The following is an 18,632-nucleotide window of genomic DNA, read 5'->3' on the forward strand; positions in this document are numbered from 1 at the left end:
GAGTTAAAGAGGAAAGATCCAATGATGAGATATCAGGGGTTCATCAATAAAATGGCGCAGGCAGATTACTCTAAGGGACTTCACAATCAATACGGCCCACCCACAAGTTTAGAATGTTCTTATTCCTCAATAATCCTATATTAATATTCTCAGATGATATTGCATCCATGAAATAAGAATAGGACTTTTTTTAAAAGAAAAATTCATAGGAGAAAAAAGTTCTTGTAATTAAAAAAATTTGAAGCCAGTATTAAAAACTCAGTAGATAACTGAAAAATAAAGATGAGAAAATCTCCCAGAAAATAAAGCAGAAAGATGAATAACAGGAAAGAAAGAAACATTAAAGGACAAGAGGTTCAACTTTCAAATAAAATGATTTCTAAAATGAGAGAAAACAGAAAAAAGGGATAAGAAAATAAATCATTCTTAAAAATTTCAGTATGGAAAGATATGAGTTTCTAACCTGAAAGGGCCCAATTAATGCCCAGCATAATGTATAAAGATACACTTAACTCAAGAGATATGATTGTAAAATTTCTTCCAGAAAGACAAAGCAGGTCACATACAAAAGTGATCAAGAGTCTGCTCTTGAGTAGCTGCTCAAGAGTAGCTCTGAACTTCTCAACAGCAATCCTCACAGCTAGAAGACAACAAGGAGGGCTTCCAAAAGTCTGAAGGAAAAAGTGTAATCTAACATTCTATATCTTGCCAAACTATCTAACAGGTGTTTCTGTTAAATGAGGGTATTTTCAGACATGCAAAGTGTGAAAAACATTTGCCTTCTTTGTATGCTTTAAATCAGGAAGAAGAAAGGCAGGAGATACATGACACAGGACATCCACGACTCAAAAGAGAAGTGAAGGGAATGCACAGAATGGTAGCAATGAAGAACACAGGAAGATGGCAGCGTCCAGAAATTGAAGTTACTGAAGAAAAGGAATCAGTACAACATTCCATATGGCTCAATGTATTAAGAGGAGATTGAGACAACCGGCAGGGTCAGCAGATGGATTAATGATAAATATATAGAAAATTAAGCTAATGGGGTAGGGTGGGGAAAGATAATGAATTATAGGGAAAATCACGTCATACAGGATATTATACTACATGATTTAATTGTGATTAGCATTTAGGTAGTCATAATAATGTAAACAGTAAATGCTGATCTAACCAAAATGTCAGTATATTTCTATTAAGAGGATGGTGGGAGAAGGGGACATTTTCCTTAACATGAGGTCTAGAGAAAAGGTCTAAACCTGCAAAGTCAATAAGCAGCAATACACTCGTGTTACTTAGAAGTATGGATTAATGTCCAAAACGATGAGCTAAGTGTCAAAAGTAATGCTCTGGGGAGTGAGAAAAGAAAGCAGGGCAGTAGGAGTTTGTTTCTTTTTTTCCATAAAAAGTCTTGTAGAATTATTTCAACCTTTAAACTATTTGCATGTACTACTTTGATAAAGCTAAAAGGTTTTACTAGAAAATAAAAATGAAAGCATTTGTTCCTCCCCTCAAGAAAAAAACAGATATGATTTTGCATATGATTTGAGGGACCCTCACAGACTGGAAGTTAGAAACCCCTGAACCAGGTAAGGTCCCTAGAAGCATGAAGACGCTATGGTTCCAGCACCATTTCAGCCCCCAAGCACCCCTCCTCTCTACAGCATCTTAGGAGAGAATGTAAGTTTTAGGAATGGAATTTTCCCAACAGAATTAATACAGCCTTAAGGGAATAATATCTCCTATTGTGCCCAGAGTTGTCATATGATAAAGTGGGAACCCAGCCTTTGTAGATTAACACACATTCCAGGTATGGAGGTAGATACCCACAGTCCAAATATGTGACTTGGTTTTGTGCTCTGTGCTGCACATGGAATAGAAAGCGTAAACAAAGGGAAAGTCATCCAAATTAAGGACTGTTTTTTACATAGCGGCAGATGCTGTCTAAACACCCAAGTATAGCATATACGATCTATGAGTTCCACAGCTTCAAGTATTGTAGAAATTGAATGGACTGAGCCAGTGTTTGTATCCTAGCTGTCCCTACTGCCCACTGCATTATAATCTTCCCTATTAATTTAAATTGCTGCTAGCTGAGCCAGGTAAGAAACTGAGGGGTTCTGGTCAGGAACTATCATTTGGTCCTGAAGTGAGTCTTCTTCATGCTTGTATGACACTGGTATTCCTCAAAAGCAATCCATAAAATAAACTAGAGGCTACAGTTTTTAACAAAAAGTAATTTTGAAGCTGTCTCCTAAGTGATGCCAATGGATTTTAATAAGCCCAAATGGCAGTGTCTACAAACCTTTTACCTTCTGAATCAGTGTAATTCATTTTGCTAGAAAGCATCACAGGAGGGAGGTTTTTGGTTTCATTTTTCTTAAATTTACTTACAAACCTATTTCTACATTAACAGTACTTTAAAGGCCCTCCTGAAGTCTCTAGCTTGGGGAAAAAAGGATCAGTAACAACAGACTTCCAAATAAAATGAGCATCAATATACGTCATATAACCAAGCTTTGCTTTTTATCGGGTTTGTGTGCTTGGCTGTGGGTAAGGGTCTGGATTATTGGGGGGATTTTAGTGGGGCATGTTCCAGTAGTGAGGGTAACTTGGTTGTCCTATATTCTGCCTGGACCTGGCTTCCTGGCCCAAGATTAGCTTTGAGAGTGCAGCTGTATGACCAAGGCCAGTCAGTGGCTGAGAAGGTACATGGCAAACATCTGTGGGCAACCCAGTCTTCTTGGAGTACTTTCAAATTCATTCCCAACAGACAACATAGTCTGCCAACAGCCCTACAACCTCTCAGCCAGGCAGAAGATTGGAAAAGTTGCAAAGATCTGTTAGCTTGAGATCTGAACATGTCAGTATTCCTGTGACAAAATCACTTACTTTAAAATGCTGCTCTGCTAAATTCTGTCTTTCTGGTCCTTTTATAAACTGTTCATGAGGGAGAATGCCCCTAAACTGATTCACAGACGGTTATTTAATACTCAGAATCATGACACTAGAGTCTTATTTATTTTGAGACAGGTTCTTGCTCTGTTGCCCGGGCTAGAGTGCCGTGGCACCACCACAGGTCACTCACTACAGCCTCAACCTCCCAGGCTCCAGTGATCCTCCCACCTCAGCCAGCTGTGATGAGAGGTGCACACCACCACCTCATGTTAGTTTTTGTGTTTTTTGTAGAGACAGGGTTTGGCCATGTTGCCCAGGCTGGTCTTGAACTATTGGGCTCAAGCGATCCTCCTGCCCCAGCCTCCCAAAATGCTAGGATTATGAGGAGTCATTTTTTTCTCTTTCACATAAACATACCTCACTTAAAGTATGTTGACTAGGAATAAGCATTTGAGGACTCAAAGCCCCTCTACTGAAGTCCTCTAAATTTTTGCCAAAGGGCTGACTCTTGGGTGAATGTCCCATGCTAGGCATGAAAGTGTCCATCCTCTCCTTCTGGCATAATCTAAAATACCTCAGTCAGGAGATGTCATATTTAAAGTGAAAATTCTGATGAAAAAGAATCTGCCTTTTTTAACTATCAGAAGATGACTGTGTCATGTTTTTATTCTCAACAGCTTGAGGTTTTGTCTAGCAATCAAGAGGGTCTCTAAAATACCCTTCAGTACTTCTTTCCCCTTTAAATCAGTCATCCTTTCAGCTCGGCCCAAGGGTTAGCCAAAGATCATGACACCCACTGGTTCAATGGACAATTAATGAAATTCTAAACAGAGAGGCTGTTTGCCTCTGATGGATCTAGATTGCACAGTTGACCTAGGTTCACAGTGCAAAACTACAAGGATCCAAGAACAAACAAGAACAAGACCAACTAGCTCTCTGGAATGCCTCAAAATGTGTGTCATTCCTTCCCATAGTTGTAAGGAAACTAAGAAAGAAGCAATCGCAGGGCAATCCATTTGTTCTTTCTCCATTGTACTAAAGACTCCCTTTGGGCCAGGCACGGTGGCTCAAGCCTGTAATCCCAGCACTTTGGGGGGCCAAGGCGGGTGGATCACAAGGTCAAGAGATTGAGACCATCCTGGTTAACATGGTGAAACCCCATCTCTACGAAAAATACAAAAAATTAGCTGGGCATGGTGGCGCATGCCTGTAATCCCAGCTACTCAGGAGGCTGAGGCAGGAGAATTGCCTGAATCCAGGAGACAGAGGTTGCGGTGAGCCGAGATCGCGCCATTGCACTCCAGCCTGGGTAACAAGTGTGAAACTCTGTCTCAAAAAAATAAGACTCCCTTTGCTAGCCTGCATTCTGAATTGCGGGCAGAAAGGGTTCTCTCATCAGGCTAGTATGTTTCAACCTGAGATTGGTAGAGAGGGGCACATCCAAATTTGAAGATTGAGGGATAAAAGCTTAAAAATGAAGCGCTCTGTTTCATCACTTTTTTTTTCAGTTCATAGAAATCTATTTTTAAAATTTAACTTTATAGAAAAACATGAAAATTGTACGTTTTATCAGAGAAGTCACAGCATGGGTTAAAAAAGGGTTGAATGGTGGCGCGTGCCTGTAATCCCAGCTACTCAGGAGGCTGAGGCAAGAGAATTGCCTGAACCCAGGAGGCGGAGGTTGCGGTGAGCCGAGATCGCGCCATTGCACTCCAGCCTGGGGAACGAGAGCGAAACTCCGTCTCAAAAAAAAAAAAGGGGGGGCGTTGAGGAAATCTGGTTTAAGTCATTGATTAGGGACTCTGATGGACAGTGCTCAATACCGTGACAGGTGTGGTAAAATCATGGCTTCCTTTTTCACTTCCTCTCATTTATACACCTATCCTTAAGTCTTTGGTTTTGAGAGAATGGTTTACATTTCTATACACCGTCTACTTTAACTTTAACTAAACCCTAACAACCAAGTAGCTTATTCACAGCTAAATTTCACCAGCATCACAATTGCAATTGGCGCAAACCGTTTAAGCATTCCTTTTCTTTCTACTGTTTATGGCAAATTATACTTTTGTAAAACCCAATTTATGCCAAGTATGTAAATATAAAAATGGTAGGAATGAACTTTCTCTTTCATTTGTTATTTTGTCCAACAAAACACCAAGTGTCTAGTGTGTGGCAGGAACACAAGTTGTTTGGCAACTCATACTCAACAGTCACACTAACCTGTGTGAGAATAGATGTACCACAACGCCCCTGTCAGGAGTGCTCCAATCACAAAGGCTGCAAACGCGATGCCCATCACGGTTAGGGTGTCCAGACCATGGAAAACTGCTATAAAGGAGAGAAACCAATACACACAACTTTTCGGTTAGTCTGTATCATACACTGGAATTTTATGTTTGTTTCACAAGCACGGTCATAAACGGTGAGCACTAATAAAATCTGAGCATGTAATGAGAATCCCAATAAAATACACTGTATTTTGTAACTTGCAAATTTTTTTCAATGGAGAAATGAAATTACCAGGTTTCCAAGGTATTCTCAGTTTTCAATTTATTTTGATGAACAAAGTAAAAAATCAGATTTATGAACACTGTAAAATCTTAAGTCTGTCATTTCATTGTCTCGCTCTGAGGACCTGCTATTTGAATGGAGGGTGGCTTGAAAATTCACAGGTTAAGATGCTTTGAAAAATAAAGTGAACTTCCATGATCAAAATCTCACTTATTGCTGCTTATTCATTGAACACCTTCAAAAAATGAGACACTGAACAGAAAACACACACTTTAGAATGCTTATACACATATTTTCATGAACATGTATGGAAGATAACAGAAAGGAGAAGAGAAGAAAATATAGGACAAAAATAAACTATTCCTGTGGGTTATAACATTTCACCGATCTCCTCATATTAAACTCTTAATCTTAATGGCTTCATATTGTGGCATTTAAAACAACCTACTTTTTAACACTTTTCCAACCGTGATCTTTCTATGAGGGGAACGGAAATACTTCCCAGTGGGGAGTGATGTCAGTTTTATGGTCAGCAAAACACATAAATAGAACCAATTGTTTCTCCATTTGGCAAAGATTTTTATATCTGAATTTAATTCCAGGCCCCAGAAATAGAACATTTCCTTTAATTTAAGAGAACTACCTTCTTTGAGTCACTTTTAAAAAGTTAAAATTGGTTTCCAAGGGAGAGGGGTTTTTGGTAGAATACAATTTCTAAGGTCTCTGGGTTTGATACAAGGGGGAGATACAGGATCTCCCCGCTATTTTTCATACTATTTCTACTTTCTACTCCAATCAGAAGCAACTCCAGTGATCTCTATATAAACTAAATCCCTTTGCCTTTCAACTGACTTCAATGTAAAGAAAGCTATTTTTTTTACACTGAAGACTGCCGTACATTCCTGCGACGTTTGAGCAGGCCAGCACTCCAAAGGCTCGGGGGAAAGTATGCCATGGTGGAAATGAGTCTGGAGAGGTCCAAACCCCCGAGTTCTGGTCCCCGCTCTTCTAGCCCTGTGCTCTTTGGTGTGTTCATTTAACTTCTGAAAAATGCAGGTAGCTTTAGTCACCTGCTGAAGTCAAAGGGTCAACACCTGAGTTTGTAAAACGGATGAAGATCTACTAGATGGAGGGAGAGATGGGAAGAGCTCTCTGGAGGTGAAGTGGCACCGAGCTGTCAACCTATTTAGTCCTAGAAATGAAAATGATTGCCTTTTTATACCGATGGATGCAAAAATTAAACAAGATTACAAGTTTTTAGTGAAACTATTCTAAATTTCCAAAGATGGACATGTGTCCATATATGTCTCATATTGTTCCATATTCAAAAAATAATAACAATAATCCACTTAAGAGAATGGTTTATGAAGCGCCTTGTAAAAGGAACTTTCCAGACTGATTGTTACATGTAGTGAAGAGTCAGCCATGGAGACTAACCCTGGGAGTCTTAGGAAAGGAAAAAAAAGACACAGATACACAAATTCTCCTCACGAAACAATATTATGTAGAAGAGCTCTGGGTGGACAGCTTGGAAGTCCAGGTGCAGGAATATTTTTGTGTCAGCATTTTCTTCCACATAAAACAATGAAATTGGCCTAGACAATTTCCAAGTTCTCATTCTGTAGTAATTGGTGTTGCTTTCTCTGTCATTCTCACATGCTCTCCCTGGTGCCCCTGACTCGAACTACAGATTGTCTTGAAGGTATAGCAATGAGTTCCCTTAGCATTACTTCTCTGAGCAAACAAATGTTGTTGACACGACTTAAAGCAAACCACTCCCAGGGCTGTAAGAACAGATACAAGCCTGCAAGTCATTACCTTATCTCTTTAAATAAGTTACTACCTTTCCATTTAAGCCATACATGCCAATGGATCAACAAATTAATATTTTAAAATAGTAAAGGTGGAAAGGGAAAAAGAAAGCAGGGATAAAAAAAAAGGACAGAGGAAAGGAAAAAAATATGAGCAAAAAGAAGAAAGGGGAAGGGAGAATGAGAGCAGAAGTCTCCTTATCAAAACTCAGAGTTTGGCAAATGTTCACTAACCAACTCATTCTTAGGAAAGCCCAGGAGGTTTTATTTCGAAATAATTGCATAAAGACTTACGTGGAGAAATTGGATTTGGTTCCTTCACACTTGGACCTTTTTCTGAAACAAAAACATAAATCACAATGTATTCCATGGAGAACCAAGATTTAAGCAAAGGGTCATCAAAATCTCAGCAGAAATTGACACTTTTCCATTTGTTAATAAATACTTTGAGAAAGCTCTGTCAACGATTCTCTTCAGATATCAAAACTATAATGAGTTACCCGGAAATTTTAAGTATTGTACTTTGTTAACAATCAATTATATAGGCTCTCTGATTTGAAGAAAAATTGAAGGCAAACACCTAAACTTAGGGAATTTGGGTCTCACAATTTGTGTGAGTGTTTGTGTATCTTTTTATTTACTTACAAAAAAATTCAGTACCTTTAAATACCATGCTTTTCCAGTGTAGTCTATAATATTATTCTGCTTTCAAAATATATGTTTATATTTTTTGAGGGTCTTACTTTGTTGCTCAGGCTGGAGGGCATGGGACCCTCCGCTCACTGCAGTCTCCACCTCCCAGGCTCAAGCAATCCTTTCACTTTAACCTCCCGAGTAGCTGGAGCTACAACCTTATGCCACCACACCAGCTGATTTTTATAGTTTTTGTAAAGACAGGATTTTGCCCTGTTGCCCTGGCTGGTCTCTAACTCCTGGGCTCAAGCAATCCACCTGCCTTGACCTCCCAAAATGCTGGGATTATAGGCATGAGCCACTGCACCCAGAATTCAAAATATTCTTTAAATATACACATTTTGTAAAAGTATCTTGGTTCTTCTATCCTTAATGCTATCATCCTATAGTTTAACTCCCCTTCATTGCTCATCAGGATTATCACAGAGGCCCCCTTGTCTCCACCACTACCCTCCCCACAATTATTTCCTCCTCAACATTTGCCCCAGAGTGAAAACTGCAGAGCCCAGAGCTGATCATTTTATAACCCCGATTAAACCCCTTGACGACTCTCCTTCCTTTATAGGGAAAAAAAAAATCCAACTCTTTAACATGGCACACAAAGTTTTCCCTCCTTCCTCTACCCTCTCTCTCCAGCCTCCTTTCCTGATGGGGTCCTTCACCCATGATGGGCTCTCCAAACTTAGTAATTTAAGTTCCCCAAATTCTCTTTGCTGCTCCGTGCCATCATGCTTTGCAAGCTATCCCGAGACACCCTCCTCCCCAGACCTGCTTTGCTGGCATTTTCACTGAGGGAACAGTCTCCCACTGTTCCATATCCATCCTTGCTCATTCCATCCCTCCTTTGTTACACATGTGCCACAATGCCTCCTGGTTTTAGCTCTCTCTCTCTCTCTCTTTTAAAATTTTCCTCTGAGGGCAAGGTCTAGTTCTCAGTCATCTGTATATCCCTAAGGACTCAGACTGGCATAGAATAGGTCTTCCAGAAATGTTTGGTGAAGGATGATTAAAATGTTGGTGTACTTTTTTCAAATGAAGGCCACAGAGGAAACCAGGAATTAGACAATGAATATGCTCATATGTGGTTCACACCAGTGCTATGAGGAAGGCAGAATAAAATTTTGTATTACTGTTTTGGAAATGAGCAGCCTGAGACTCTGATATCATGTGACCAGAGTCCAAGGTCACAGCTGGAAAGCATCAGGGCAGAGGTTGAACCAGAATTCCAAAGTTCTGCCTAGCAGGCTAAACGACTGGTGAGCGGAGCTCTGTCGTTAGCTGGGGAAGCACGGATGAAATAACTATTTGTGCACAGCTACCCATTATCTTCAGCAGTGAGGCTGAGACCAGCAGTTGGGATATTATAATCCACTGCTTATTTTTGTATTTTGTCCCATGAGCTAAGAATGAATTTTATATTTTGAAATGATTTTTTAAAAATCAAAAAAGGGCTAGGCATAGTGGCTCATGCCTGTAATCCTAGCACTTTGGGAGGCTGAGGCGGGCAGATCACAAGGTTAAGAGATCAAGACCATCCTGGCCAACATGGTGACACCCCATCTGTACTAAAAATACAAAAATTAGCTGGGTATGGTGGTGTGTGCCTGTAGTCCCACCTCCTTGGGAGACTGAGGCAGGAGAATCTCGAACTGAGAGGTGGAGATTGCAGTGAGCCAAGATGTGCCACCACACTCCAGCCTGGCAACAGAGCGAGACTCCATCTCAAAAAAAAAAAAAAAAAATCCAAAAGGATATTTTATGACATGTGAAAATTATATGAAATTCAAATTGACTCCATAAATGAAGTTTTATATGGATGCAGCCATGCTCATTCATTTACATACTCTCTATGGCTACTTTCATGCTATAACAGCAGCGTTGAGTTGTTGAGACAGGGATTATATGAGCCACAAATAAAAAGTAATCACTATCTGGTCCCTTACAGAAAAAGTGTGCTGAGTCCTGGTACAGACCTTGACCTTACTCTTTGGAGTTTAAAAGTGATACATGTTTAGCACCTCTCTTTTCATCTCCATCTTCATTCACTACAGAAGGAACACACATCCTGTGTCTGAATTCACAGTGAAGCAGAAAGAACTCGGGAAAATTTGACCCAAACAAGCGGCATTTGAACTGATGTCTATAGAAGCTAGAAAGGGTTAAATAAAACAGAATTGTAAATTCTCAGGATTAACTGGCCAGATGAGTCAACATTCTGGCCACGTGAGTTATCAATGTCCTGCTCTAGGGGAAGGAATGTTACCAGATGAATCAGAGACACCACAATTAAATGGTGCCCCCTGGAGTTGTGCAACACAGTGGCCCTGGGATGAGGATATATGCAATTACTGAGAAGATAAAAATGATTGTATGTTTTTAAGAAAATCTAATTCAATATGCAGAACACACCCTAATTATGCTAACTACAGAATGCATTCTCCTGGGAGCTGGGTCCCATCAGCCACACTGGCAGTAACAACAGTGATGTACATTTATACATCTGTATGGCGTTTTGCAATAGAAAAAAAGCTTTCACTTATATTGTCTCATTTTAAACTCCCAAGAACCCTATGAAGGAAGAGTATCTAGCCACAACCTTCTCCTACTTTTAAGAAGTAGTATTTGCTTCCCTGAACTAAGTCAAAAGGCATTTAAAGGTTGCTACAGTGTGCATCATGTAAGAAATATACACACTTCTGGGAATAATTCCATCCAATCAACCACCCCTGGTTAAACTTTCTCACTCAGAATCCCCTAGTGGTTGAAAAATTATGGTTCTCTCCTAAGGAGACTCACATGTAAGAGTTTAGGTTTTATAGCAAGGCCTGTGTGATGGATGGCATTGTTTTAAAATTCTTAATGGATTTCTGTTATGATCTAATCCTTTACCCTCACCCCAAATAGGGGCCTTCTCACGGAGCTAAACAGAAACAGTTGTTCATTTCCCCTGGGTGGAGTCGCTTCGTAATTTCTGTGCACAAGCAATAACAAGCACAGGCTGCAGAACTGAGGTTTACGAATTCTAGCCTCAAACTTTTCTCTTCCCAAATCCCTAAGAACCCCTGAGTAGAATTAAAATGGTTTGATCTCCACCGGAACCCTATCATCGAGTTGGCATGCTGAGAGGAAAAGAGTGGATGTAACAATATTTACTTTTGGTTTAAGGATAAGATTGTAAGAAAGGAATCTTAGCTATTGCTGTAAAGAAAACTGTAACAATAAAGATTTCTTTACAGAAAGGACAAACTATAATCAATGTTCTGAATTAAATCTTTTCATATACCCTTAGCCAATTTTGGGTTTACCTCTAGAACCAAAATTTCTCTCCTCAGATTGTTCTGCATGGTTTTCATAAACAGGATATTTCTGGGGTTATGCATGAGTAATTGACCACAGCTTTTGGCCTTTAGGGTTCAATTTGGTACTAGACACCATAGAACAAAGTGAGCCTGCAGTGAAACAAGGCGTCCAACTGGTACCCACATCTACTGGCATTTGGCAAAGGGAAGAATGGGGAGAGGAAGATTCCTCCTAGAGACTCGGGAGGTCTTTGTGCAGGCACCATTTAAGATAGAGATTTTCCTAAGTTGATGTCACTGTAACTGAACCTTTTCTCTGGGTTCTTTCAATATTTATGGCATTCATTGAACTACCTGTTCACTTATCTGTATCCTGCCACTAGACTAGTGTCTCATGTGGTGGGTGATTTTTATTCCAGGGGACATTTGGAAACATCTAGAGACATTTTGGATGGTTACAACTGGGCTGGTGAGAGAATGTTGCTACTAGTGTATGGTGGGTGGAGACAAGGGGTGCTGCTCTGCTACTCAATATCCTATAACACACAGGCAGCCCCCAACTACAAAGGGTATTCCTTATTCCAGCACAAACACTGATTGTACTGGGATTGAGAAACTCTATACTAGGCTGTAAAGGCCTTACAGACAGGATAATTTGTCCACTATATACCCACCATATATTAGGTACTCAATAAATAGTTTTTGGAATAAATAACCATACATATCATGTATATTTTATTCTTGGGTGCTTTCCCCAGCAATGCAACCTTCACACCATTTTCAGAGTATTCTTCCTAAATGACCTAATCATGTTTCCTACTCGAGATCTTCTGATGGGTCTTACCACACTGGAATATTTATGGATGAAATTAAATGTCTGAGTTTCCTTCAAAACAATTCAGCAGATGACAAAGTTATAAAACCAGATTCACCATAAACTGGCAATTGTTGAGACCTATTCTATTTTCGTATATATTTTAAATTTTTCAAAATAAAAAGGTTTTTAAAATGTAAAACAGAGGCCAGGTGCGGTGGTTCACACCTGTAATCCCAGCACTTTGGGAGGCAGAGGCTGGCAGATCACCTGAGGTTATGAGTTTGAGACAAGCGTGGCCAACACAGTGAAACCCTGTCTCTATTAAAAATACAAAAATTAGCTGGATGTGGTGGCAGGCGCCTAGAATCCCAGCTACTCGGGAGGCTGATGCAGGAGAATCACTTGGACCCCGGAGGCGGAGGTTCCAATGAACCAAGATTGTGCCATTGCACTCTACCTGGGTGACAGAGTGAAACTCCATCTCAAAATAAACTAACTACTAAATAAAATGTAAAATACACGATATTAAAAGAAATCCCTATGATATCCCTTCTTCCCTTCTTGGATAGAGACTGAATGCCCTAGTCTGTCAATTAAGCATTTCTCCATCTTTCCACTCAGTTTCCCCTCACCTTGACCTCAGCTTGAGGACAAAACCTGGCTGGTCCTTTAGAGTATTTTTATTCTGGAAAGATCAAATGTGTTCCAAAAAGCAATGCCTCTCTTGGATCAGCTTCCAACTGACATTCACAACTTTCCCTTCCTCAACCCTCCCTTCCCAAAAAACCTCTAGTTTGGCTGAGATGTTGAGAGGAAGGAGAGGAAATTAACATTTACTGAGTATCCAAGATATGCAGGCATTTTTATTTTTTAAAGTTAGGTAGTGAAAATATGGAGAAAATTCAGAATCGCAAATATTTAACTTGCTAAGAATTAAATACATCTATAGGTATGTAAATCATGGCAAATTTTGGAATGGTATTTATTGCTCCTTCCATCCAAGTCCACACTTTTCTGTGTATGTGCACTGTTTCAGAGAAATGGTTACTCCTCCCTTTCACCATTAAAAAGAAAAAATAATCTCTGGTGTGGTGTAATCATTTTTACTGTATAAGCCCAAGTGCTCTCAAATGTTGTAAAAAGTGGTCACAGAATCCAAGGCAAACAGCACTAATATGCCTATACTTCAAATTTTCAGAAAATTGGGTAGGATGGCACTATCTCAACTATTTTAAATGTTTTGTCATAAACCATAATATACATAAACCATTTATGTGTTCTGGGCTTTTTTCTGTGAGTTACTACTGAAAAGTCACAGAACTTCTCCTGAACTTTAATACTCTATTAAACAGATTACACGTTTCCCAACAAGTAACGTGGTGGGTTACATGGGTGAACAGACTTTTTTCCTAAAATTCTTCATATCCCTTTCAGTTCAGAATCATTAGGGTATTTTGGGTGTTACCTTGAATACTAATGTGATATGGTCTGAAAAGAGAAGTGGGACAGGAAGAGGGGTGTGAAGATAGGTGCATCAACCCCCACCTGGAATAAGGCCTAGGGTTTAAGAGCACAGGCTCTGGAATCAACGTGCCTGAATTTGAATCCCAGATCAACCATTTATATGTTGTACGCCCTTGGCCAAGTTACCTCTATATGGAGGTGCTATGAGGATGAAACATAATAATCCACATAAAGCATTTAGCACAGAGCCCTGCACAAAGCAAATGTTCAACAAATGTCAGATCATCATCCTCATCTCCATCACTATCACTGCCACCAGCTTTAAACTTTCATCTGTTGTTAAAAATTTAAATAGTAAAAGAATACTAACATAACACTGATTCCCAAGGGACTTAGAGATCAAAAGTGGCCAAGATGTGCCCCGGGAGGTTGCATTAAAAAGAGTAGGAATCCAGAATTATTTTTCTGTAGTCTTGATTTCCTACTTTCCTGTCCACAGAAGAAACACTGAAGTATGTTGGTGCTACTGGCAGTGGTGGCCACAGAGCAGTTCTCTGCCTATGAAGTTGACAACCAGAGCCTTTATCTGCTGTCCCAGAAAATCCAGGTGTTGAAAAGTAAGATGAACCAAATGACAAGGGATAGCTGGAGCTTTGGCATGGCCTTCAAAGAGCACCTATGTAGTAAAAACACAGTCAAGTGTCCACTGGTTGGGAGATTTTTACCCCAAAAGTAAATTCCAGTAAGTGATCTGCTCGCTCCCACAGATTCTACAATAAAAGGACATAGAGCTGTCGGGCAGGAAGAACACTCATGACCTGTTATTCTTCAAATAAACCAATGGGATTAGGCAAACGGTCCCAGTCTCTTTTCAAATGACTATTCCAATTCACTGTGAGGCAGAAGGCACAGACTCCAATAGTTTGCACTGAGGAGAAATGATTTTAGAGTCAAAAGAAAATAAATATAAAAGGTGAGAGGAGTCACACACAGCTGAAAACTGCCAGAAAACTTACCCCAGTCAGTGCAGTTAGAAAGCGAATTTGCATACAGCCCCTGGGAAGCTGGCCTGCAGTTTAACCTCCTCAATTTGTTTAACAAACCGAAGTAATAAACTTCCTTCACACACCTGCTTCTCAACTAAAATCTAGTCTCAATTAGAAAAATCTCATAAAATTGCTTTGATATTTGGTAAAATTTTCTTCTTCAACTTTTATATGAGAAAACATTGAACTTTCAGTATAATTATACTAAGTTTAAATAAAAGTAATTACCTAATTTGCAAGAGAAATTGCTTAGAAAAATACCGCAGGCTCAAAAGAAGAATGGATGAATTGCTGGAAGTTATACTGCTGCAATATTAATGCCTAATTATTGTCTGGCATGGGAAAAAGCAAGCTGCTGCCTTCAATCACAAGCAGAATCACCTTTCTCAAAATAGTTATGAGTAACAGATGGAATCCGAGGTAGCTGCTCTTATTGTTAAATTGCCAGAGACGTCTGAACCAGAACGAGTCTACCTTGAATAGGGCTGGGTAAAATGAGGCTGAGGGCTACTGGGCTGCATTCCCAGGAGGTGAGGCATTCTCAGTCACAGGATGAGAGAGGAGGTCACAAGATACAGGTCATAAAGACCCTGCTGATAAAGCAGGTTGCAGTAAAGAAGCCGGCTGAAGCTGGCCAAAACCCATCAAAACCAAGATGGCAATGACAGTGACCTCTGGTTGTCCTCACTGCCCATTATATACTAATTATAATATATTAGCATGCTAAAAGACACTCCCACCAGCACCATGACAGTTTACAAATGCTGTAGCAAAGCCTAGAGGTTACCCTATATGGTCTAAAAAGGGGAGGAACCCTAGTTCTGAGAATTGCCTGCCCCTTTCCAGGAAAACTCATGAATTATCCACTCCTTGTTTAGCATATGATCAATAAATAAGCATAAAAATAGCCAACCAGCAGCCTCTGGGGCTGCTCTATGAAACAGCCATTCTTTTGTTTTGTTACTTCTCTAATAAACTTGCTTCCACTTTACTCTGTGGACTTGTCATTCTTTCTTGGGCGAAATCCAGTAACCCTCTCTTGAGGTCTGAATTGGGACCCCTTTCTGGTAACAAAACCAGTTTCATAGTACAAAACAGAGCCAGCTGCTGCCCAATCGTGATTACTCTGCAACACAACTTACTCTTATTTCTTTCTCCTGAACCCAATAAAAAGGAACTCCTTGGACAATCCATTTATATAAAGACTGGGTCTGTTATAACTTTCAAATGGTTGAAAACCAATCAGTAGAAGTAAAACAAACAACAACAAAAATATTGCCGAGAAACATCTCATGTACATTTCACACCAACTTTAGTACAGCCAGGAAAATGAATTAAAGGTTATTTCGCTTCTTCAAACTGCGTAGTTTGAGCATTTCAACTGAAAGGACCTTTTGGAAGTCACCTGGTCCAAACCTCTCCTTTCCAGATAAAGAAAATGAAACCCAAAGAGGTGATGGTAGGGAGAGTTCTCCAAGGTCCCACAGCCAGTTAGCAGAGAAAGCTCAACGCAGTGCCTCAGGCTCCCAGCTCCAATCCAGTGTGCCCGCCACCTACACTCTTCTGCCGTTTTGAGGGAGCACTTCATTCATGACGCCACCACCAGATATCACAATTGGAATGGCACGGCTGCTTTCACAAAGGTTAGTGAACCAAGTAAGACACTAGACAGTACCAGCATGCCTCTATTCTGGTAGGCCCCACCCACTCCAGGGTCACCCCTGCTGCTTAGTCTTGCCAAATTTCAATCCAACAAGCTCAGATCAGGAATGCCATCCCAGGGCCACCACAAACCCTAGATCTGGTGTCAGCACCACCCAGCAGATCTTCCAGCTAATGCGCAGCAACTGCAGCCAGGAAGAGTACTGGCTTTTGTCAAGGCCCTTGGTGCCCAGGCTCCTCTGTGCCCCTCAGAGTGGCGAGAAGCAGCCTGTAGCTCTAACCCTGAAATATCTGACCTTGCTTGGAATCCACTTTCACTCTCCCAGCCTTCTTTTGGTTTGACACCCTTAGATATCAGTGTTTCTAGATGGTGACAACTGTAACTGCCTAGATATCCCATGTGACATTTGGTTCCAACCCTCAGATGTTGACAGCTGCCTGGTGTGTCCTTGCTTGTTCATACCCCTTGGAGCTGTGATGCGGGTCCTTGTCAGATGCTCTTCTCCCCACCTATAGGACCTCATATCCACTCCTAACATTTGTTAGGGCCCAGCTCTGCCTCTCTGTTGCTCTGGCTGGCCTGGTCCACGCCAGGCCTGGCTCTGCGCTGTCTGTCCTCTCAGGTACTGATGTCACACCCCTTAGGGCACATCCTTCCTTTCTCCCCAGAAGTACAGATTGCTGAATGTTCCTGCATGTGGAGAAAGAGGCATGCTTGGCTTCCAGCAACAAATGTGATTGTGCAAAATCCTGAAAACTGAATTATAAGATGCATTTGGGCAGTGGTTCTCATTTGTTAAACCTAAGATGAATAATGTTCACATATTCTCAAAGGCATCTGCAATTTTGATAAAGCAATACAATAGGTTATAGCCAGCATAACCTTTAGTAGTATATCACAGAAAGATCAACTGTGGATTGTGTGCAATTCCCAGGACATGGGACTAACTCAAACCCTTTTTTGCACACTCAAGGAAGCATATTTGAATGCAAGGGTGAGTGACCTTATGACAGGGACAACCTAGACCTGATTTTTTACAGAGGAAATCATTTTCAAATATATTACTTACAACTAAGCCATAATGGCTGTAAGAGAACCAGCTGAAGAAAAGACTCTTTGGGCAAAGAATCATCTTCTAAAGTAACTAACTGGCCCTTTAGTTATCTTGTAAATAAAACTGGACTTTGATTTACAGTATTGGGTCTTCTTAACGAGCAGCACTTAGGCCCCATGCTCTGATCATGCCTCCCGAAGCTCACCTTTAGGTGCTACTTCGTGGTGGATCACAGCAAGGGGCTTGGTGAACGTCTTCTTATTCTGCATCATGGCCCAGATTATCGAGGCATCCAGTGAGGTGCAGGCTTCCTCAGGAGGCACGCACTACAGGGAGGCAGAGCAAAGCATAGAGTCAAGGTGCCTAAAAAGTCAAGGCACTCAAAAGTGCCTTCACCAGCTCGACCTGCACAGCTGTCCTGTGGCCTTTTATCAGACAGCACACGGCCATTCACTACAGAAAAGCAGGAGAGGTGGGTGTTTTTCAGAGAACACCAAATAACCTGGGAGATATCATAGAAGGCCTAGTGGATTTTTGGTTGTACCTGAACATGCAAATATCACTGGATAGCTTCTCAATATTGTCCTCCCCCTCCCCTTCTTCCCACAAAACTAAACATTTTACTGTTATTTACTTTGAAAAATAGAGAAACTATATGCTTAGTGTTGGTCCTCACCAAGCTGGCTTCATTCACATGGTTCAGGTTTGTGATTTGTGATTGTGCAAAACTCCCTTGTAAAGATGCTCCTTCACTTATGATGAAATTACATCTTGACAAACCCATAGTAAACTAAAAATATCACTAAGTTGAAAATGCATTTAATATACCTAAACTACTGAGCAAGATGGCTTAGCCCAGCCTACTTTAAACATGTTCAGAACACTTACAATAACCTACAGTTGGATAAAATCATGTAACACAAAGCCTCCTGTTTCATACCAAAGTGTCGAACAGCTCAATAATTTACTGAATACTTAGAGTAGAAAACAGAATGGTTATATGGGGACTGTCTATAATACATTATAAAGGTTACAGATTTTACATTTATACCCAAAAAGATAATCATGTTGCTTCATTTTTAATCCTGGTATAGACTCTTGTAAAACTGAACTTACCAGGGTCATCTGCTTTTAATGTTTCAAAATGCAGGTCCTGGGAAGTTGTGCCCAGGTTGTGGAGGCCATGAGATCAGCTGCTTCTAATTCTAACTATTTCAAGGCCTCAAACCTATTAATGAGCATACCCAGGCCCACGACATCTGTTTTGAAAAAATATGATCACACTCCAACTTTTTTTCTTTAAAATAACTTTGGTTTCTTGTCTATACTTATCAATCGATATAAATCTTTTTTATTTTTCTCAAGACAGGGTCTTGCTG

At 40.4% G+C, this 18,632-nt stretch overlaps 1 protein-coding gene across 8 annotated transcripts in view; it reads right to left on the reverse strand.

Moving 5' to 3' along the window:
• Positions 1-18,632, reverse strand: part of TGFBR3 (transforming growth factor beta receptor 3) — a 218,841-nt gene that overhangs the window by 11,314 nt on the left and 188,895 nt on the right. For 4 of the 8 annotated variants that reach the window (XM_078332415.1, XM_035252123.3, XM_078332414.1 and 1 more), the window contains exons 14-16: positions 17,459-17,579; positions 7,512-7,553; positions 5,116-5,220 (exon numbers count right to left, since the gene is read on the reverse strand). In XM_078332415.1, the coding sequence (XP_078188541.1) occupies positions 5,116-5,220; positions 7,512-7,553; positions 17,459-17,579 (268 nt within the window). Of the gene's footprint in view, positions 1-5,115; positions 5,224-7,511; positions 7,554-17,458; positions 17,580-18,632 lie in introns of all 8 variants that reach the window. The other 4 variants (XM_078332413.1, XM_009001681.5, XM_002751065.7 and 1 more) reach the window with 1 other exon arrangement.

The sequence above is a fragment of the Callithrix jacchus genome, chromosome 7 (assembly GCF_049354715.1).
Source record: "Callithrix jacchus isolate 240 chromosome 7, calJac240_pri, whole genome shotgun sequence".
NCBI classification, from domain to species: domain Eukaryota; kingdom Metazoa; phylum Chordata; class Mammalia; order Primates; family Cebidae; genus Callithrix; species Callithrix jacchus.